Raw genomic sequence first — 23,128 nt, 5'->3', positions numbered from 1 at the left:
CATCCATCCATCCATCCATCCATCCATCCATCCATCCATCCATCCATCCATCCATCCATCCATCCATCCATCCATCCATCCATCCATCCATCCATCCATCCATCCATCCAGAATGTCACATGAAGAACACTTCAATATACGTTTCAGCAGACCGGGAACCAGTAAAAGAATATAATTTTTCAGTTACTTATTTTTATCTTCTGTGCAAACAGACAATTCCCAAGACCCTCAACCCTCAGTGGATGGAGCAGTTTGACTTGAATCTGTTTGACGAGGAGGGAGGCATTCTGGAGATCTCAGCTTGGGACAAAGACATTGGAATGAGAGATGACTTCATCGGCCAGTAAGTACGATTTCAAATGCTGATATTTACTTTTCTTCATGTTATCACTATAGCTGCGTTTCCATTATTCTTCAAATTGCGCAAATTGAAATTGCGAATTGAAAATACGCCCAATGGAAACACGTCAATTTCGAAAAAACTACCATTTATCGCAAAAAAGTTTTTCCGCTCGCATGAGGTGGTTTTTCAGGCAATTCGAAAAAGAAATATTTCGCAAAACTGCAATGGAAACAGTTTTTGCGCATTTACGGGTCACCTGACGTAGATGACACGGTGTGTTTGGACAGAATACGAGACAGAGTTCTTTATTAAATTCATAAAAGACAAAAGAATTACAGGAATAATGGATTCTAAACCTCAAATAAATGCCACAATCAAGACCTCGCAGCAGATATGAGGGAGAAACACCCAGAAACACCTCATATGTGCCGCTCACAAGTATAATAAGGGTCGTTCCTTACCATTAATTCTTGGAAAATACACATACATCTCCTTCAATTAATAATAATGGCTAGTGCACTGGTTGGGATATACATAATCCTATCAACGTCCGTTGCCATGGTTTTTGGAATGAAATTTACTTATCGCGAGAGGATAAAATTTATTTTTAGTCGCATAACATCGGTTAATGGAAACGCCATCATTAGTTTTTTGTCGACATTTAGAAAAAAAATTGCAAAAGTTTTGCGCAAATCTGTAATGGAAACGCACCTTATGTCTGTAACTTGGGAATCAAACCCATGATTATGCCGTTGCCGGCAGTCTCTAACATTTGACCTATAAGAAGTTAATGTGTTGAGGATGGTGTTTAATAATTTTAGATGTCAGCTGGACCTGTCAAAGTTGAGCAGAGAGAAGACACATAAGCTGGAACTTGAGCTGGAGGAGGATAAAGGGACGCTGGTACTGCTGGTGACTCTCACCGCCACAGTCGCCGTCTCAATCTCTGACCTGTCCGTCAACCTACTAGACAACCCACACGAACGCCAGCAAATCATTAAGAGATATGTAAGTGTGACGGCTAAATTTCTGACATCCACATCAGGGTCTCTGACACTGCACAGCAAGTGTTGCTGACAACTGTTTCCTCTGAGAGAGACTAAAGTTGTCCTCAGAAACTGGTAATATCCACCCTGTAGTACACGTCTGTGACCAGAAGGGGGCGTAAGATGACCACAGTCCAGTGCACTACTGGATTAACGTGTTCTCGTTCACAACTGGACGACGGTGGAGTACCTCAGATGAAACAAAGACAGAGAGAGAGACATCTCGCTCCTCTCAGAGTTGTCTGTCCTCTCTATTCACGGTTTGTCTTTGTCCTGCCACTGTCCCCTGGAGGGCCGGTCAGTGAACGGCTTACAGAAACTCACCACCAATGCAGACTGACCTTCTTTCATAACAGCTGCATAATGAAGATGTATTCGTGAGAGCCACCAGATAATCTGGCGTGGCGGCTCGATGGTTTTGTCTCAATGTCCACGGCCGAGCGGCTTTGACGTGGACACAAAACTGCTCGCGGACTCTGACAGGGGATTAGAGAAAGTTAGGGCCAAAATAGAGCTGTCAGAAACATATGGATGTATTACTGCTCGCTGTGAATGTAGTCCTGGGCCTCTCTGATGTGCTTTTGTTCTTTTTTTTTTCAGAGTTCTCTGAGGTCTTTCTTTAAACTGAAGGATGTAGGACTCGTGCAGGTAAAGATCCTGCGGGCCGAGGGGCTGATGGCTGCTGATGTCACAGGTAAAATCACTTCCTGTATTAATTTGTGCCCAGTGGAACAATAACCAACATTCCTACTGTAAACCGGATGGTCCATAAGACTCTTTCCCAAGCATTTTTCTCAATGTTTTAGTGAGGTCAACACCTCAGTCTCTCTCTTCAGGAGGTGGAAAGATGACTCTCTGAAAGAGAGGAGTCTTTTAATTTCATTTTTTTCTCACTCATGAGTTTATCTAGTTCTTTAGGTTTTCTGTTCTCTGAGGAGCTCAGGAGCGGCCCACACCTCATGGGTTCTGATTTCACGGTTCTTCTAATACCACACCATGGTGGACAAAGGCTTTTAAAAAGCTTTTGCACACACACACACACACACACACACACACACACACACACACACACTGTCTGTTTTCAGTGCCACATTTTTTCACATTTTTACTGTTTTCTATTCGTAATATATTTAAAAATGTAATTTATTCCTGTGATCAAAGCTGAATTTTCAGCATCATTACTCCAGTCTTCAGTGTCACATGATGCTTCAGAAATCATTCTAATATGATGATTTGATGCTCAAGAAACATTTCTGATTATCAATTTTGAAAACGGTTTTTCCTCTTCAGGATTCTTAGATAGTAATAGTAATCTATTTCAGATAAAACATCTTTACTATCACTTTTGACTTTAAGGACCCAAAGCTTTTGAATGCTAGTATTTATTAAAATACTGTGGAGAAAGAGAGGGAATGGTTTTGTAACATTGTTGGCCGGACTCAAACTTTGGCACAAGACACGGCATTGATGCTCTACCAATTTCAAGCTGTTTTAAATAAATGCATCATTAATTATAATATCAAGTAAAAATACTTAACTAGAAATGTATTATAGCTACAGAGTTCAATATTTAATTTAATGCATATCATATTCATATCTCAGTTGGGAATTTTAAACTAAAACCTTTTGAATGCAACATTGTGTTTCAGGAAAGAGCGACCCGTTCTGCATTGCCGAGTTGTGTAACGACCGTCTGCAGACACACACGGTCTACAAGACACTGAACCCCGAGTGGAATAAAGTCTTCACCTTGTGAGTTCATTATGCATCTGCTTCCAACAGAGGACGAATTAAAATATTCACAGCTGATGAAGTTGTTCTGACACCTGGAGTCAAACATGCAGAGTGGATTGCATTTCCAAAACCAACAGTCAGCTGCAATTTGCCTTGATTGTGTAATATATTATATGAAAATGTAGTATAATATGTTCACATAATAATACATGAAAATGTATCCCATTTACTGTATCATGAGGGGAAAAAATGGCTACATTATCTTTTAGCAAAATGCAATGACTTTCAAAACGCTTGCATAACCACGGGTATCAAAAAAATGTATGGTTACACTTTATTCCAATGGTCCACTTTAGACACTCTGCTATCTATAAGTAACTTTGCAACTACATGTCAACTAACTCTCATTAGAGCATTAGTTTTTCTATTAAGTTAGGGTTAGTTGAATTACTACTTAGTAGAAGTTTACATGTAGTTGCAAAGATAGTCAGTAGAATGTTTAAAGTGGACCATAGAAATAAAGTGTTACCAAATGTTTACATTTTCTGCAGAAAATATGAATGGTGCAATAGACGTCATCATGATTCTAAGATGCTAAGCTTAGTTGTTGTTGCAGAATGTTTTGGGCAGGTTCTAGGTGGTTGCTTACCGGCCCAGTGAGTCAAAGGATGTTTATGATATTTTGGCCCATAGATATGACTTGGTTTTAGTGATTTATTGAGAGTACTACCAATTACCACTCAACATGATAAACATAACATTGTCATGTCATAATCCTTGTTTAATTCACTTTTGTTCTGTATCGTAAATTAATTCTTCTAGGTCATCTATCAATCAAACTTTAGTAAATTATATTAAAGCACACATAAATAAAAATGCTGGAACGGAGGAATCAATACAATGCTGTGACAAAAAAAAAAAAAGTCTGTATACTGAGATAAGATTGATTATTTAAAGCAAGTCTACGTTTTTTTATTGACTATTTTATTGACTGCCTTTTAAAAACCAGTTTAAATTCGATCACTTAATATAAGTTATAGCACACCTTTATTTTTTTAAACAGCCTCATGATGTAAGATATTATTCATCATCCATCCAATCAAGTCAAGTACCGCCCTGAATAATTACAAACACTTTCCCTCAGAAATATGTCAAATTATGCCATTTGAATGCGTTGTGTCAATGTGTTTCATGTTGACTTTAGTATATTCATAAAATGCAATATATCAAGCAATATTATAGTCAATATTAACTCTTTCCCCGCCATTTTTTTTTTTTTTGTGAAAAAGTTTCCAGTCAGCATTTTCACAAAATAATCAAAGCAAACTTTTAAACTGCTTTAATAAAAAACATTTTATTCTAGGTTCATGCAGGAATGTGTTAAAGGGAAAGTCCAGCCAAAAATGAAAACTCTGTCATTGATTACTCATCCTCATGTCATTCTAAAACTGTAAGACTTTCGTTCGTCTTCGGTACACAAATGAAGATCTTTTTGATGAAATCTGAGAGATTTCGGTAACACTTTACAATAAGGTTCACAAGTTAACATTAGTTAATGCATTAACTAACATGAACTAACCATGAGCAATACATTTGTTACTGTATTTGTTCATCTTTGTTAATGTTAGTTAATAAAAAATAAAGCTGCTCATTGTTTGTCTTCACAGTGTTAAAGGTCCCGTATTATGCCCCTTTTCACAAGATGTAAAATAAGTCTCTGATGTCCCCAGAGTGTGTATGTGAAGTTTCAGCTCAAAATACCCAACAGATCATTTTTTACAGCATGTTTAAATTGTCATTTTTTGGGGCTCAGAAAAACGCGCTGTTTTAGTGTGTGCCCTTTAAATGCAAATAAGCTGCTGCTGGACGACCCAGGGGGCGGAGCTTCACGAGCTCGCGCTCAGTCTCTCAGGACAATTTCATCTCACGGAATGATGATAATATCAGAAACTCTCAGTAACGGTGTTCATTTCGAGTCGGACAATAATGCCACACAGTAAGTTATAAGAAGTGCGCAAGTAACGTTACATAAACGAATTTCGGTAGAGTTGAGGGAGCATTCCTGTGGGCAGAGGTTAGTCAAAAAACTGTTCTACTGACGTCATTAAAGAAGGAAGTAGAGGGATGTAGTCCAAACGAGCCGTTCGATGTAGGCGACTTCTGTTAAATAAAATATCTCGCTTGGCATTGAACTTTGAGCTTTATAATTTTACAGATATTATTTATGCTCTAACAGCAACATTACACACTAACTAAAGTTTGAAACATGGGATCACGAAGAACGGGACCTTTAAGATGTTAACAATGTTAACAAGATTTTAATAAAATATTAGTAAATGAAATTAACATGAACAAAGATTAATAAATGCTGTATAAGTGCATTTCATTATTATTCATGTTAACTAATGTAGTTTACTAATGTTAACTAATGAACCTTATTGTAAAGGGTTACTGATTTTTGTCCCTCCATTGACAGCTACGCAACTGACACTTTCAAAAAGTTAAACGTTAAACTAATCCATATGAATTGACTGGTTTAGTCCAAATTTTCTGAAGAGACTCGATCACTTTATATGATGAACAGATTGAATTTAGGCTTTTATTCACATATAAACATTCATCGACTCACACATCAGTTGTGGTAAACAGAAGCTCAAGCATGTTCGCTTGACGTGCGAGAACCAATGAGGATCATTCATGTTACGCAGCACGAAATTCAATCCGTTCATCATATAAAGCGATCGAGTCTCAATTCATATGGATTAGTTTAACAATCTTTTGAACTTTTGAAGCATCAAAGTGGTAGTTGCGTAGCCGTCAATGGAGGGACAGAAAGCTCTCATGAACGAAAGGGTGAATAATTAATGACAGAATTAAAAAAATTTGGTGAATAGAAATATTTCAAGGTATTTTGTTTGGTGTTCGATAAATGAAAACTCTCTTTTTAACCCCGCAGCAATGTGAAAGACATCCACTCGGTGCTGGAGATCACGGTGTACGACGAGGACAGAGATCGCAGTGCAGATTTCCTGGGCAAAGTGGCCATCCCTTTATTAAACGTAAGTTCGCCCCATTCAAGCTTCTCCAAATTCTTAGATCCACGTGTGTTTTTAAAGGCGCTTTTATAGTCGCGTTTGAAGAAAATAGCCTCGGCGGAAGGCGAGATTGATGGTGGCGCGTCTTTAAAAGCGCACACAGCTGGGCCTCCCGGTGCCTGGGTAATGTCTCGATGACAGAGGGATGCTGGTAATGAGCAGGTACTTGTCAGAGTTGGAAACGCTGGAAGGAGGAGGTGGGGGGGGAGGGAATGTGCGGCTGGCTGTTTGATGCTGCCGCTGGGAGATCAGGGGTCAGTCGAGGAGGGGGGTCCGCTGGGGCTCTGCCAGACAGCAGGCTGTCACGTCTTCTTCACACAGATCCGCAACAGCGAACAGAAGGCCTACGTCTTAAAAAACAAGGAGCTGACAGGGCCAACAAAAGGGGTCATCTTTCTCGAAGCAGACGTCATCTTCAACACCGTAAGTGTGCGCTGGATGTTGTGTCTTTTGTTTCTTTTTTCACACTGTCGAATATGCAATAATTATTGATGCATAGAGAACTCCGGCACTAATTAAAACGAATCATACGTGCTTCGTTTCGCTTCAAGGTGAAAGCCAGTTTGCGGACGTTCGTTCCACCAGAACAGAAGTACATCGAAGAGGAGGCCAAAGTCTCCAAACAGGTAATATGACAACAATATAACTATTCTTTAAAAAGGAATAGTTCACAAATGATGGCACCTCTGTCATTATTTACTCCCATTTGTGTCGTTCCAAACTCACATTATGGAATGTAATTCTGTAAAAGACAAAGGGATCATTTTGGAAGAATCACTAAGTGGCTTTTTCGATACAAAGACACTTTAAAGAAAAGGACAAGAAACCCCAAAAAGTAGTTCAGATGACTCGTGTGATGTATTAAAAATGACGACCCCAAAATGGCATTTTTGAATTGTGTATAAGAATGTGGGCTAGTCGCAAGCTTCGTTGTAGGGTTTATCAGTTATTAAACAGGATTATTAATTTACATTATGTTTCTCACTATATATATATATATAGATAGATAGATAGATAGATTCTATTTTCTATTTAGTTAAAGGTTTAATAATTTTATCATTTTTATTATTTATTATACTTATCATTTTATTATTTATTATAGTTTTTATACATTTTTATTGAATTTCCAGCCACAAATAACAATATCATAATAATATATATAAATAACCGTGATATGAAAAGTTGGTCATACTGCAAGAATTATGAAAAGGTTTAGTACATCAAGTAAAACTATGAAAATGAGAAATGTTTCCTTTGCAACTAGCTGAAATGAAGTTTAATATATTTTTTATTAAATAAATATAATTTATTTTATTTAAAGTAATACAAATGTTTTATATTTCATTTTAGTTAACTATAATAAACCTGCTTTGGAAAACTTATATTGCAAAAGTCATATGGACCACTTTTATGGTGCTTTAGTGATCTCTTTCTTTGTTTTTTCGTGTGTGTGTGTGTGTGTGTGTGTGTGTGTGTGTGCCTACTTAACTATATTTTGGGGACAAATTTGTACCCAGAAGTGACCAAAACCTGACAAAATCTCCAAAAACCTCCCTTTAGGACGTCCTTTGTAAAACTATATAAAAATAAAGTAATTAAAGGTTTTTTAAAAATGTAAAAATGCAGAAAGTTTTGTGTGATGGGTAGGTTTAGGGGTAGGGTTAGTGCAAGGGGATAGAAGATACAGTTTGTACAGTATAAAAAACATCACGTCTATGGACTCTGTGTGTGTGTGTGTGTGTGTTAGAAATCTCTATATTTGTCTTCCCTAGATAAAATAAGATCATACGGGTATGAATTAGGGGGCGAGTAAATAATAAAACAAGATTTTTAGGTGAACTGTCCCTTTAATCCGATGGCTGCAATCAAATCAAAATCACCCCAACGAGGGCCGGCGGTCCCATGCCCGCCACACAATAGGCCGACGTGTTTGGGACAGGGGGCACAAGTGCTGAATCGCAGCGTTTTCCCCCTTGCCCTGCCGCTCTAGGTGTTGAATAGAAATGTCAAGCCGGCCCTCATGAGAGGAGAGGGGCCACCCCAGAGGGCCCGGCTGCGGCGCTACGGCTGGGCCTGCTCATTGTCCTCTCTCTCAATGTGCCTGCGTGACAAAAGCGCTGAATTGGAGGGGCTGGGCTGAATCAGACGCTGTCACAAAGCTGCGCATTGAGCAGAACAGACCGATTCTTCAGTCCTTTATGCCCGTCTCAGTGAAGAGTTCAACCGTGGATTCAACCCGTATATCTAACCCCAGCTGTCAGTCACACCATCACTTATGGAGATGATTACATTTGTCTCGTTTTTTTTTTGATATGCTCAAGTTTTACGCACCTTTAGGGGTGGTTTGTGTAAATCATGCTTACCAGAACATAGTTGTTTGATTTCTTTAGTTTGGCCTTTGATGGAAGAGATAATAATATTTTTCTTTGATTTTCATTAATATTCTTTTATCTAATATTAATAAAGTAACTAAAAACTATTTTTTATGTTTATTCTGTAAAACGTTTGCTGTATGTAATATTTTGTATTTATTTCGTAATATATACACGTAATATATTAAACTGCACAACTGTTTTCAACATTCATAATAATCAGAAATGTTTCTTGAGCAGCAAATCATCATATTAGAATGATTTCTGAAGGATCATGTGACACTGAAGACTGGAGGAATGATGCTGAAAATTCAGCTTTGCATCACATGAATAAATTACATTTGAAAATATATTCAAATAGAAAACAATTATTTTAAAGTTTTACTGTATTTTTGACCAAATAAATGCAGCATAAGAGACTTGCCAACCCCAAACTTTTGTGGGGTAGTGTATTGTTTTAATGTTTTGGTTAGAATACAAAATATAATAGAATTATTATGATTCTGAAAGTATAGGTAAATTATATAAAATATTTGCATGGCATTCAGGAGTATCCTTAAAGCTTAAAACTATTGTGAAAATACTTATAAAATATATTTTATGATTATATGAAGGAACATTAATATTCTTGTTTTCATAATGAATATTCTAGTTTCAATGTTATAAAATTCTATTAATATTATACAGAATACTGTATATATATATATATATATATATATATATATATATATATATATATATATATATATATATATATATATATATATATATATATATTGTGTGTTTGTGTATATACACGTGCGTGTGTGTGTGTGTGTGTAAATGATATATATATATATATATATATATATATATATATATATATATATAAAATTAACTATATGATTATATTTGGGTAATATATTGGAAATAATATTTCCAATTCCTTGGTATCTTTAGGAGTATTGCCATATAATGTTCATTATTGTCTGAAGATGGTGTGTTGTGGTTTATATCTAATAGTACGTGTTTTGGTTGAATTTCTCTCTCATATTCCCTCATGTCAGCTGCTGCAGCAGAATTTTAACCGAGTGAAGCGCTGCATCTTCTTCCTCATTAATGTGGGCTCCTACATCAACAGCTGTTTTCAATGGGAGTCGCCCCGCAGGAGTTTATGTGCTTTCTTGGTAGGTGGCAAAACTCTGCTTCTAAAAACACACCACAGACTTACACCATATTGATATGACACATTCTACTCAAAGAAACTCAAACTCACTATAGATAGATAGATAGATAGATAGATAGATAGATAGATAGATAGATAGATAGATAGATAGATAGATAGATAGATAGATAGATAGATAGTGTGAGGGTGTTTGGTGACTCTTGTGTGTTGAAGAGCTGTGATGTGTGAAGTGTGCTCATAGCTTAGCACTGAAGAACCCTTCAGCTAAATCGAGTAGATGTGATCTCTTAGACGACGTCCCGCTGTGACCTCGTGCCCGACCTCACCCCGCACCCCCCGCCTGCCCGTCTCTGAACACCTCAAGAGCCCTTCACACGGTTCCCTCACATTCACACACTCTCTCCACACACTCCCTCCTGAACCTGGAGGAGGCGCTGTAGACTCTCAGTCTCTCCCACAAAAGATTCACATTGCTATTTTCATCTGTACCTGTTCTTGAAAATTAGCTGACCAAGATTTGACCTTCCACTTTAAAAAGTGAAGTTTAGATCTGGTTTACAGCTACGACTTGATGTTCACCCAAAAATGAAGAGTCTGTCATCATTTATTCACCCTCATGTTGTTTTAAACCTGTATGAGTTTCTTTCTTCTGTTGAACACAAAAGAAGATATTTTGAAGAATGTTGGTAGCCAAACAGTTGATAGACTCCAATTGACTTTCATAGTATTCAAAAAAAATAATAATACTATGGAAGTCAATAAACTGTCTGGTTACCAAAATTCTTCAAAATATTTAAAACAAAGAATAACTTTTGTGTTCAGCAGAAGAAAGAAACTCATACAGGTTTGAAACAACATGTGGGTGAGTAAATTAATTTTCATTTTTGGGTGAACTATCCCTTTAAAGGATAGTTATATAATACTATATATTTTTCAATACTATATACAGTGTGTATATATATATATATATATATATATATATATATATATATATATATATATATATATATATATATATACACAGTGAGGAAAATAAGTATTTGAACACCCTGCTATTTTGCAAGTTCTCCCACTTGGAAATCATGGAGGGGTCTGAAATTGTCATCGTAGGTGCATGTCCACTGTGAGAGACATAATCTAAAAAAAAAAATCCAGAAATCACAATATATGATTTTAACTATTTATTTGTATGATACAGCTGCAAATAAGTAATTGAACACCTGTCTATCAGCTAGAATTCTGACCCTCAAATACCTGTTAGTCTGCCTTTAAAATGTCCACCTCCACTCCATTTATTATCCTAAATTAGATGCACCTGTTTGAGGTCGTTAGCTGCATAAAGACACCTGTCCACCCCATACAATCAGTAAGAATCCAACTACTAACATGGCCAAGACCAAAGAGCTGTCCAAAGACACTAGAGACAAAATTGTACACCTCCACAAGGCTGGAAAGGGCTACAGAGAAATTGCCAAGCAGCTTGGTGAAAAAAGGTCCACTGTTGGAGCAATCATTAGAAAATGGAAGAAGCTAAACATGACTGTCAATCTCCCTCGGACTGGGGCTCCATGCAAGATCTCACCTCGTGGGGTCTCAATGATCCTAAGAAAGGTGAGAAATCAGCCCAGAACTACACGGGAGGAGCTGGTCAATGACCTGAAAAGAGCTGGGACCACCATTTCCAAGGTTACTGTTGGTAATACACTAAGACGTCATGGTTTGAAATCAAATTATTGTGACGCATGGGGGTGGTAGCATCATGCTTTGGGGGTGTTTTTCTGCACATGGGACAGGGCGACTGCACTGTATTAAGGAGAGGATGACCGGGGCCATGTATTGCGAGATTTTGGGGAACAACCTCCTTCCCTCAGTTAGAGCATTGAAGATGGGTCGAGGCTGGGTCTTCCAACATGACAATGACCCGAAGCACACAGCCAGGATAACCAAGGAGTGGCTCTGTAAGAAGCATATCAAGGTTCTGGCGTGGCCTAGCCAGTCTCCAGACCTAAACCCAATAGAGAATCTTTGGAGGGAGCTCAAACTCCGTGTTTCTCAGCGACAGCCCAGAAACCTGACTGATCTAGAGAAGATCTGTGTGGAGGAGTGGGCCAAAATCCCTCCTGCAGTGTGTGCAAACCTGGTGAAAAACTACAGGAAACGTTTGACCTCTGTAACTGCAAACAAAGGCTACTGTACCAAATATTAACATTGATTTTCTCAGGTGTTCAAATACTTATTTGCAGCTGTATCATACAAATAAATAGTTAAAAAATCATACATTGTGATTTCTGGATTTTCTTTTAATAGATTATGTCTCTCACAGTGGACATGCACCTACGATGACAATTTCAGACCCCTCCATGATTTCTAAGTGGGAGAACTTGCAAAATAGCAGGGTGTTTTCCTCACTGTATATCTATATATTTAAGTATAATATTGTGAAATATTATTATAATCTAAAATAACTGTTTTCTATTTTAAAGTATTTTAAAATGTAATGTATTTCCTGTGATGGCATTACTCCTTAATTCTTTGATGAATAGAAAGTTCAGAACAGCTTTTTTTTAATAGAAATATTTTGTGAAAAAGGATTTTACTGTTCACTTTTGATCAATACAATGCATGAATAAAAGTATTATATTCTTAAAAAAAACAATTGGCTTGGCAATCATAAACTTACACATTAAGAATAACAACTATATTATTATATTATATAATGAATAATAATAATACCTATATTGAACTGTCTCATGGTTTATTGCTTTATTAACTTATATGTAAGTGTATTAATGTTATTAAAAATTAGATGATATCTTAAATGTCGGAAGTTATATATTGTTATGAAGTTGGACATTTACTTGGTGGAAAATGGAATTGCAAAACTTCTGTTAGTCCATAAAATAATTCTCTTAAATGTCGCATTGTCCTGATTGTTTAGATCTTTGTGGTGGTGGTTTGGAATTTCGAGATCTACATGGTCCCGTTGTCCTTGCTTCTGCTTCTGACCTGGAATTACTTCCGGCTGACCTCCGGGATGGAGCCGCGCGAGGGAAGTGTGGTGAGTGGTTTTATGAGTCTAACGATTGCTGAATTTGTGACATTTATCTCGAGCTCATTTTAAGCACATGGTCGTTGTAGGCCGTCACAGGAAACCGAAACGTCTCCCCGAACCCAAACTAGCTTTGATTATTTGAACCAGCCATCAACTATTCCAGGTCAATAAACAGCTATGTTATATTGTGCATGTTTATTTTTGTAAGATGTGTGCACAGCTGGAATTGAATGTTTTTATTCCAATTACTTCAGGTAATTAAAAGTAGCACAAATATACAAGCTTTTAAATGTGCCATTCCACTTACCTGGTGTATTTACTTATCTCATTTTCCAATTAAATTGTGTCAAACTAATTTCATGCCATCGTGAAATGTTGCCAATCACTCTAAGGGTGTAGGCAAAACTCCCTGAAAATTGATTCAATTTTAGTTGTTCAGATGGCGTGGAATGATGACTTTCAATGAGCGCCATTTCTCGAGAGGGTGTTCACTTCCCAATTAAGCCATCCAAATTTTAATTAAATTTTGATTCAGGAGTATCCGGTCAAAGAGTCAGTAGCGATATGCATCAGATGAATCTCAAAACAATAAAATAATAATTTTCCACTTCTTTACAAATTTAAATGTGGAATTATCATATTGACCAGCATGAAAAAAAAAAAATGTATTGCTTTTTTTGTGAGCTGGATTTCAGCTGACGGACACATGACAGACACACAGAGAGAATCGTTTTCACTTTCAGAAGGAGATTGACACAAATATACAGTCTGTCACAAATGTGAGTCGTATGCGTGCGTTTTCATATGTGGCCTAACGGCTAATAAATGGCGGAACAGTTGCCATTAAAATGCTATCAGTCTGCATGTGATGCAACGTGAGTGTTTAAATGACTTTCTAAACTCGCCAGAGGAAAGTGTTATTGCTCAGAGGTTGATCTTTCATTGCTCAGGAGACACAAGGAAGTATTTATTTATGTTTCATTTAGATATCAACTTAGCATCAGAAGTTGAAGTTAAAATTGCTTATGGAGAAATACAAGTGAGACGGTTGTTGACACAGAGTATGAATAGAAAACAGGTTTCTGATGATTGTAAAATTGTGATTTACAGGCCTGGAAAAGTCAGGAAAAATTTCAACATTTTAATAGACTATTTTTCTAACTGATAAAATTAAGATAAAAAACTATTTTAAATGCTATTATTTTTATTGTGTTTTTTATCCTTATCAAATAATGTATATGCCTTGAAAGAATTTGATAAGAAATGTTTGAGTTAATATCAGGATCTCATTTTTGTGAATTGTGATTCAAATTTATATTGACTTTTGCAGACTTTGGTATCTTTGGTAGCGCAGTTTGAGATCTCGTCTGAAAATCTAGAGGAGACGCATGTGAAATGATGGAAGCAGGAGGGCAAATATATTTGCTCTCCATTTTAACTCTTTTCTCACCAGCATTTTTGATCATTTTCACAAAAGTTCCATGGCCCCCAGAATATTTTGTTGTATGAATATATGAACATGCAATAGAGAGAGCTTTATCCTAGCTTCATGCATTCTTTTTATCAACACTTAAATGTGGGTAAGTTTCATAAATAAAGCAACATTTTGATCAAAAATTGCGGAGAAAATTGCATTTTTGTCAAAAACCATCCAGATCGGATTCAGAACGATGATCAAAACATAGATGGAGTAGATCGAGTCCATCAACACCCCCAAAGCTTCACACATTAGGCAGTTTTGATTTATATGCTGTTTAATGTTGATGATCTTGTTATTTTACATATGCATTTGCTTACATATGATATCGCTACTGATATCTATAGTTTCAGTCAATACTCGCAAATTCTTTAAGAATATGTCTTAGCGCCCCCAATTGTATAACAGTGAAAACACGGAAAGCTGGAAATTTCTTTCAATGGCGGGGAAGGAGTTAAACTCATTGCTGCTTTTCCTAGCAGAAACAACTGAGATTTCAAAGAGATCGCATTTGTGATTTTTCTTATTGTTGCTTCATAGGAAGCGATGGAGGACCTTCTTGAGGATGTGGATGAAGAATATGACAAAGATGACAAGGTAACCATACATTTCATTATTTCCTGATTAACTCAGTAAGACTCTTCTTTCCCCTTGGTGACGCGCAGTATGAGAGGATCTCTCTTGGCCAAAGGAAATCTAGCCTTGTTTCTCTAGAATAGCACAATCGTTCGTGGTCTTGTGCGTTGAGCTGAAGCTCTATGGGACAGCTAAAGGTTGGTGCACGGACACTCAGTTTAATATATGTGTCAGTGCTTTATTTTAATTGCACCTGAGGCTTGCGTTGCCAAATATACTCAACATATCCCAGATGTTTAAGTCCAGCCATTCTTCTCGTTCCCATAACCCTTTGTGCGCCACAAGGCAGCCATTAGCGGCCTGACCTTTGACCCTGGGAGCTAACTTGGGTATTTTGGCACAAATGACCTAGACACCTGTTTTCCATTCATAAGGACCCCTCATAGGCCCGGACTAAGCCTGGACATATGTTTGCACTTAGCTTACCGCCGGCTGGTCATGAAAATACGCCGAGGGTTGGTATCGCTCTCCAAGCTTTCAAAAATTGTTCCTGTTAATTTATGGGGACAATTGATTTGTTGAACTCCGACTCTGTAAGTTGTCGGAGAAAGAATAACACATCTTGCAGCCCGTCCCACTGATTTTCCATCCGACCCGTCGCAGGTGAGGCCCGGGGTTCAGAATAAATGCTGTCATTATTCCGAATGCATTTGTGTACAAGGGCAACATGATGAAAAACACAAGCTAGCATGGTTTAAAGTGATATTTTATTGAAACATTAGATCAAACATTAAATACCCCATAAAACTGTGTAATTAAAAATCACGTGTTGACGTATTTCCTGTTGACACAGGAAGTTGGGGCGGGAGATATTGAAGGGCTCTTCCTTTTTGAATAGTCAACAGACTTTAGTTTAAAAACGTTCAGGGTTGGTAAGGTTTTTTCATGTTGTTGAATGAAGTCTGGCTGCATTTATGCAATCAAAATACAGTAATATTGTGAAAATATTATTATTCAGTGTCACATGATCCTTCAGAAATCATTCTAATATGATGATTTGATGCTCAAGAAACATTTCTGATTATCATCAATGTAGAAAACAGTTGTGCTGCTTCATATTTCTGTGGAAACTGTGACACATTGTCAGGATTCTTTGATAAATAGAAAGTTAAAAAAACAGCATTTATTTGATATATCATTTTTTATAATGTTATAAATGTCTTTACTGTCAATTTTGATCAATTTAATGCGTCCTTATAAAAGTATTAATTTCTTTAAAAAAAAACTTTTGAACAATAGTGTAATTATTTATTAATCATTATATAAAATCCCTATACCGAACTGCCTCTCGTGTTGCTTTACTATTAACTGTATTTTTATACATTAACATTAGCAGATATCTTTATTATACAGTAGTAACTTATTTATTGTTATGAAAGGACTGGGAATTTTTATCATAAGGACATTTACTAGAAAATGGAATTGCAGCCTGACTATTTTGCTACTTGCTATTGAAAATATATTATTAATATTATAATATATATAAAATATATATTATTAATATTAATATATATATTATATATTTTTGGTCCATTATCTCAGAAGAAAACTTAAAATTTGAACTCTCAACACTATTTAACATACTCAAAAACGCTAAGAACAATTAGAAAAACAAACACCAGGATATGGAATAACTATAATTTGAATTTGATTGGCCAATATTTAAAATGTAACTTTTAAGATTTCCATTAGAATTTGATTTAGATTAATTTAGATCTAATGTTTAATATGATTCTGTTTGGTTCCAGGGAGTTGTGTGTCGTTCAGAGGCCCTCTTTTCCATATTAATGAAGCTGCGGTTGGGATTGGAGACTCGCTGCTTTTGTGTTTAGCTACACCAACTAACCTTTTAGTCTAAAGAGAAGAGACACCAGCTAGCAAACAAAAGCTTCCCCACCCCCACGTCTTTCATTTCTCATATCAACTAAACTCATATTACCTTGCTAGACGATTTCCTACAGACCAAAGCACAACTGTCAAATATTTGCAAGTACATACGACTCAAAATGAATTCTAACTTTCCGGGTGTTGTGCACTCAAACAACAGGACTCAGAAAAAAAGGGCTTCTTGGACAAATTCTACGCGGTTCAAGATGTGATCATAACGGTTCAGAACGCTCTGGATGAAGTGGCCTGCTTTGGGGAACGAGTGAAGAAGTGAGAAGTTTGGATATTATTTCATACCTTTATAGCTTCCTTATTGTATTGATTTCATGTAATGAATGCATTGTTTTATATTCATTCTCATGCTGTTCCTCTCTTTTTTTTAGCACGTTTAACTGGTCTGTGCCTTTTCTGAGCTGGTTAGCCATAACAGTGCTATGTGCCGTTGCCACGCTAATATACTTCATCCCACTACGGTACATTGTGCTGGTCTGGGGTGAGAAATCCTATTGCTCTTGTGTATTAAACACTTTTCCAATGGTTTGCCATTCAAATGATTGCTTAGTCTGTTAAAAAAAGAATAATTACACAGCACTTTATATAGATGTCCAAAACTACAGGTGTTCAGTTGATCTATAGATGCATTTCTCTAAAGTAGAGATGCACAATATATCGGCCACCATATCTGCATCGGCCGATATATGTTCATTTTTAATGTTATCGTTATCTGGCCAATAAAAGAAATGTGGCCGATAATGTTAAAGCCGATAAATAATGGATTATTTCCTTCAGCTGAGACACTTCAGATGCCACTTCAGTTCGCCATTGTGGTTATGAATTGCTTGAAATATGATTGAAATCACTTCAAAAAAGGAAAATACAGTTAAGTGCAACATGTGCAGCGCAAGTCTGTCATATAGGCTACATAAAATTAGAATGAGAACATAATTGTGTGCTTGGGACATGGATTTTAATGGTTTATCGGCCAATATATCGTTTATCGGCTTTCAAATGTAAAGAGTTATCGGTATAGGCCAAAATTTTCATATCGATGCATCCCTACTCTTAAGGATTTTACATATACCGTGTTCTTAGATTCAGGTGATTTACTAGGATATGAACAATATGCATGTCCCACACAGGTATCAATAAATTCACCAAAAAACTGCGGAACCCCTACCACATTGATAACAACGAGCTGTTGGACTTCCTGTCTAGAGTTCCATCAGACATTCAGATGGTAAGTGATTGATGATAAGTGACGTATTTTCATTCTTTTGCACGATTCGCGACTCATTTGTGCAAAATCTTCTCTTCAGGTTCAGTACAAAGAGCTCAAACCGGAGAACACTCAGAGTCCCAGCAGGAAAAGGAGGAACAACCCCAGATAGATACTTTACATTTATATTCAACAGCCTCCAAAGAACTGCTCACAGAAAATACACTGTGCAAAGACTTCAAAAAGGAGATTGTTTTAAAAAGAAAGAAATATTCATATAGTTTCTTTCATTATTTAATAAATTGCACAAATATAATAGCACAAAAATCAACTGTTGTTCATAAAATGTACTTTTAATTATTTATATGCCCATTTTTACTCACAATCAGTGTCTTGAACATTTTTATAAAAAGAGAGCACAGTAAATTACATGGGGAAAAATGTTGCAAGCCGAATTTGAACTTGCGTAGCCCACGTGAGCACCACAGCTCAAAAAACATGTGCCTACCACTTGGTCATAGCCATTTGCTCCAACAAATTAGTCTTTTTAAATGTTACTTTTTCAATCCGTTGAGTCTATATAATGTGTTTTCGAGTGCAAAAATAACAGCTTGAGAGTGTTTCACAAACTTCTGCTCAACTGAATGTAGTGTATGCAACTGGTTCAACTTCAGCTCTAACCACAGCAGGTTTTCTAAAAAACACCCCCAAAACTTTACAGTGAACTTTGCACCATTGAGGTCATAATTATTTTATCCACAAGCACATATTTTATGGAGAAACTGCATGCTGTGCATCTGAATCGAAATAATATATGTGTGCATGGAAAAAAGTGACTGTAAATATACAATGTGGAAACATTATTTATGTTTGTCTGGACGTTGAGAGATATGCTATATGATAAATGATGAAATTGTGTTTTATTGTAATATTTGTACATTATGTTGCTTGTTAATGAGATGAAATGTTTCTTCATGGTATATGAGCATGTATAATTCTTAACCAGATGTACTCGAGGAGAATAATAATTATTAGTTGGAAAACTTTATTCAATTTCCAACTGAGAACATTTGTGCTTATTCAAAGAAAAAAAGGCAGTAGCTTTGACTTTGCATGTTCATACAGGGCTGGAACCAACCAATGAAAACCTCTCTCTGTGAACTTATGGTTATTTATGTTTTTGTGTTTATTGCTTTTCTGAAGTCAAAATTGTCATGATGAAACAAGAAATCACATTTGCAACCTATTTTACTTATGTAAAACTTGATTTTATCCATCAGGAATTTATTGGATCAACTCTCAATATGACGTTTTTTATTTGTCACAATGTGCACCAATGCCACATTCACAGTAAGACCAGGAATGTGTATTAAAAGAGTAAATAGGGACCATTTTGATTTCATGTTGACTTTTAAGTAACCACACCCCAAAGAAGAAAATAAATTCATTAATTAAAAACAAATTAATACATGCAATTAAACATGGTGCCAAGGGGTTTACAGTGCATATGGCATTGCATAATCCAGTATTTACTCCTTGTGTAAAATGTAGATTGTTAATCATTTGTCCAAGAGCATCCAATTAACTAATCCAGATTAGAGATACAGTATGTGTGAAGTGATGCATTTTTCGGGGAGGGACAGTAAGAGATAATGAATGAGTCATCAGGTGGAGTTTTGTGACTACATTAACACGTTCATATGGGCAACTGGAGGGTCCATCTCCCAGTTACAAATGAAAGGTTTATAATTAGTTTCTTTAATCTCTGCCTTATTAAATAAATGCTTCTTTGGGAATCAGGACAGACTAATTGAGCTATGAAGGGCATCTTTTTAAAGTAGCAAAAGAGCAGTCTCTCCCATGGCCTGGGCTTTTAAAAGAGATTAATGAGAATTTAAAACGGTCTTGGGTTTCCCTTCTCACTCCACTTCAATAAAGACCAATGCAATTCTCCACAGTGTTTCCATTGATGGTTTAAAGATCCAGAAGAACACAGATGGTTGGGTAAACTGTACAATCAGTACACTAAACAAAAATGTCTGTTTTTATCGTACTACAGTCAATAATGTAAGTGCCTAACTTTCCTAACATAAGAGAAGTTGCTAGGCCATTGCACAATTAATGTCAAGTTCAACAACAGATCTATATTGTTGTATAGTATTATATATTATTATATCACGATTAATCAATCTGGCAGCACTAATATACTAATTATATAATATTTTTGTAAAAAATTGCAGTAATTAGACTTTTTTTGTGTTGCATCAATGAAATTAAATGAGGGGAAATGTGCTTAATTGGTAAAATGGTACTAAAAAATGGTTTGCATTTAAATGTGTTGTATCCATGCCACATATGGGGGACTTTGCATTTTATCAAAATACAATTTTATAAAACTAGCAATGCCCGTACAAAATCAGTTAATAGTTAAGGGCATAATAGCCAGTTTTAGCATTGAGATCAGGCTATGTTTGACTTGTTGACTACTATCCAGTTAACGACCGATAAAACAACGTTAAGCACAACAAAGGAGAACACATAAACAGCTAACTTGGTTGTTTCAATGATGAAAAGTAAGGATGGCTTACACTGGAAAGATGGGGATTTGCCATCACGATCGGTAAGAGGAGAGTTAAGCTTGTTTAAGCCTGCATAGCCTACATGAGCTATCCTGTTGAATAGGCAGGGCAACTATTTAACATAGCATATTCAACATCACATAGTTACAGGCTAACTTCAGCGCGCATGACACAGTAATAACTTAGCACTGAGACCAGGCTATGCTTGAGCAAACAGTTTGTGTGAATAGGCTACTAACAAATGATGGCCGTGAAAGAGATGGTGAATAGCATAGGCTACTATTAAACAGTAGCGATAACGTTAAGCACACCAGAATGAAACATAATATTCAGAAGTAAACAGCATAGCTGACTTACAGATTCAGTTAACATCCACAAATGAATAAGCGCGACGATTCAGGGAGCAGGCTACACAGTGAACTCCGAAAAAACGCTACACTTGAGCAAACAATAGGCTACTACATAATGATGGCCGTGAATAAAATATAATATTCAGAAGTAAACAGTGTAGCTGACTTAATGTTTAGCTGACAAAGTGTTTATGTCAGAATGTTTATTTTTAAACAACAACCTTCTAAACATCATCTAAACATTTTCAATGTGTGCTTCTTTTACTGATATATTTAACGATATCTTTTGCATTTCTTATCCAAACAACGTCAACTGCACTTACTCGTGCCCGTAGCAAGACACCTGTCAAGTTTGAAATCCATCGGACTAACGGTTCGAGAGATATGCGAAATAACAGACACACACACACACACAGACATACATTCCTGTAATTTATAGATAGATAGATAGATAGATAGATAGATAGATAGATAGATAGATAGATAGATAGATAGAACTAATTTCTTTCTTTTGAATTTGGTTTGAAAAATTATCCAGACATTTTGTGAGATTAACCTGTCTATATTGACCGAATACTGATATTGAATATAGACTGTATTGAAAATATGCATTAATACAGAGTTTAAAAACGAGAAACGTTTCTAGTCAGCACTAGTCATCAATCAAGTTTCTTCATATCTTTGCTTGCTATCTGGAAACCCAGTCACGCACAATACTAAAACATAGCTCTGTGCAAGCAAAATGTATACTCCTCTCCTGCGCAACTCACCAATAAACTGCAGTTCATTATTCCTCAAGAGCTTGAAACTCATCCCCACAACTCAAACATAACGCCCCGGGCAGGATTCAGCACCCCCTCAGGCTCAGATACCCCACCGGATCATAAAGGGTGGAAAAAGGTGAAAAGTGCAGGATGCAACCTGGAAATCACTGTCAAGATTGTATTTACAGTGATTCAACTCATTGTGTAAAGATTTGCTTATATGCTGAAAGAAGTAGTTGCAGCACATCTCACGAGGTTTGTTTGCTCCTCTCACACAGTTCCCAGAAAACAAAGTGGTAACACTTTAATCTAACTTATGATGTCACCACTGCACATAAAAATGACATGCTAAACACCAGCACTAACACAATGCATGATGCTGAAACGAGTAAAGCAACAAATTACAGAGTAAAACACGCCTATATAATGAACCATGCCTTGTTCATCTCCATACCTCATCCCTACTGATCAGAAATACCAAAGACTGTGGCATGGATACAACACATTTAAAATTAATAATGGTCCGATCTGTATGTGGAACACGTACTGTAGCAGCGGTTGGAAAGCAATGCATGAAAGCTGCCCCCAGGTGCTGAGCAGAATATGAGCACTGGCACCTCTGCGGGTTCACACAAAGTGCTATGCATCTAATTGCTGGAGTGTCCACTCACAGTCTCCGTGTTTCTCCTCGGCATACTAATGTACTCGCGGCTCCGCATGCGATGAGTGCCAGTCTGGCCTTGCATACTCCTGGTGTCTGTAGAGCTGATTAGGGGGGATTTTAGCCATAGCTGGAGAGCTGTGCAAACAGAAGAAACAGACTGCTGAGTGTTTGCAGATTAGGTTATTGTTTAGATCTGCTGGCAATGCTCACAATGTTACCGTTTCAATCGTAGATAGTAGATCTGACGTACTGGATCAAGTAGGATTAGAAGGTTAAGAAAGGATTTCTATTGACTTTGAGTTGAGCGTTTACTATTCTTTAGGTTTCGGGTATTTTGGTTTGGTCAGTCTCACAATATGTCTGTTTATGTTGGCAGTAATTTTATGCAAATTGTTGTAAAATATAATATTGTTGAAAGATAATAAACACAAGTTTGGTCCAATTAAAATTATTTTACTGGGAATTGAGATAAAACATGAGAAAAACCCATAATTTCCATCCAAACTCAACCCAGCCCAAGGTTTAATTAAGGTCGAGGAACTACACTTGACAGCAAACTGTCTTTCTTCATTGACAGTCATTCAAAAATAGCTGTGTATATACAAAATAGGGAATTCTGAATCATTTGCTCACCCTCATGTTGTTCCAAATCTATGATTTGCTCTTCTATGGAACACAAAAGAATATATTTTGAAAAATGCCTAATTGTTTTTGTCTACAATGAAAGTCAATAGGGTTCAAAACAATG

At 36.5% G+C, this 23,128-nt stretch overlaps 1 protein-coding gene across 1 annotated transcript in view; it reads left to right on the top strand.

The window, feature by feature from the left end:
• The window catches only part of mctp1b (multiple C2 domains, transmembrane 1b), a 38,115-nt gene extending 18,137 nt beyond the window's left edge, over positions 1-19,978 (top strand). Inside the window, exons 7-20 of the mRNA XM_084104185.1 lie at positions 213-343; positions 1,165-1,351; positions 1,990-2,083; positions 3,039-3,141; positions 6,080-6,182; positions 6,540-6,641; positions 6,770-6,844; positions 9,637-9,756; positions 12,694-12,813; positions 14,825-14,881; positions 16,968-17,077; positions 17,191-17,300; positions 17,947-18,044; positions 18,124-19,978. Of these exons, the coding sequence (XP_083960311.1) occupies positions 213-343; positions 1,165-1,351; positions 1,990-2,083; positions 3,039-3,141; positions 6,080-6,182; positions 6,540-6,641; positions 6,770-6,844; positions 9,637-9,756; positions 12,694-12,813; positions 14,825-14,881; positions 16,968-17,077; positions 17,191-17,300; positions 17,947-18,044; positions 18,124-18,195 (1,482 nt within the window). The 3' untranslated portion in view covers positions 18,196-19,978. The remainder of the gene's footprint in view (positions 1-212; positions 344-1,164; positions 1,352-1,989; positions 2,084-3,038; positions 3,142-6,079; positions 6,183-6,539; positions 6,642-6,769; positions 6,845-9,636; positions 9,757-12,693; positions 12,814-14,824; positions 14,882-16,967; positions 17,078-17,190; positions 17,301-17,946; positions 18,045-18,123) is intronic.
• Positions 19,979-23,128: the final 3,150 nt, after the last annotated feature.

Source organism: Abramis brama, assembly GCF_963993115.1.
Source record: "Abramis brama genome assembly, chromosome: 25".
NCBI lineage: Eukaryota > Metazoa > Chordata > Actinopteri > Cypriniformes > Leuciscidae > Abramis > Abramis brama.
This window is presented reverse-complemented; position numbering and strand designations above follow the sequence as displayed.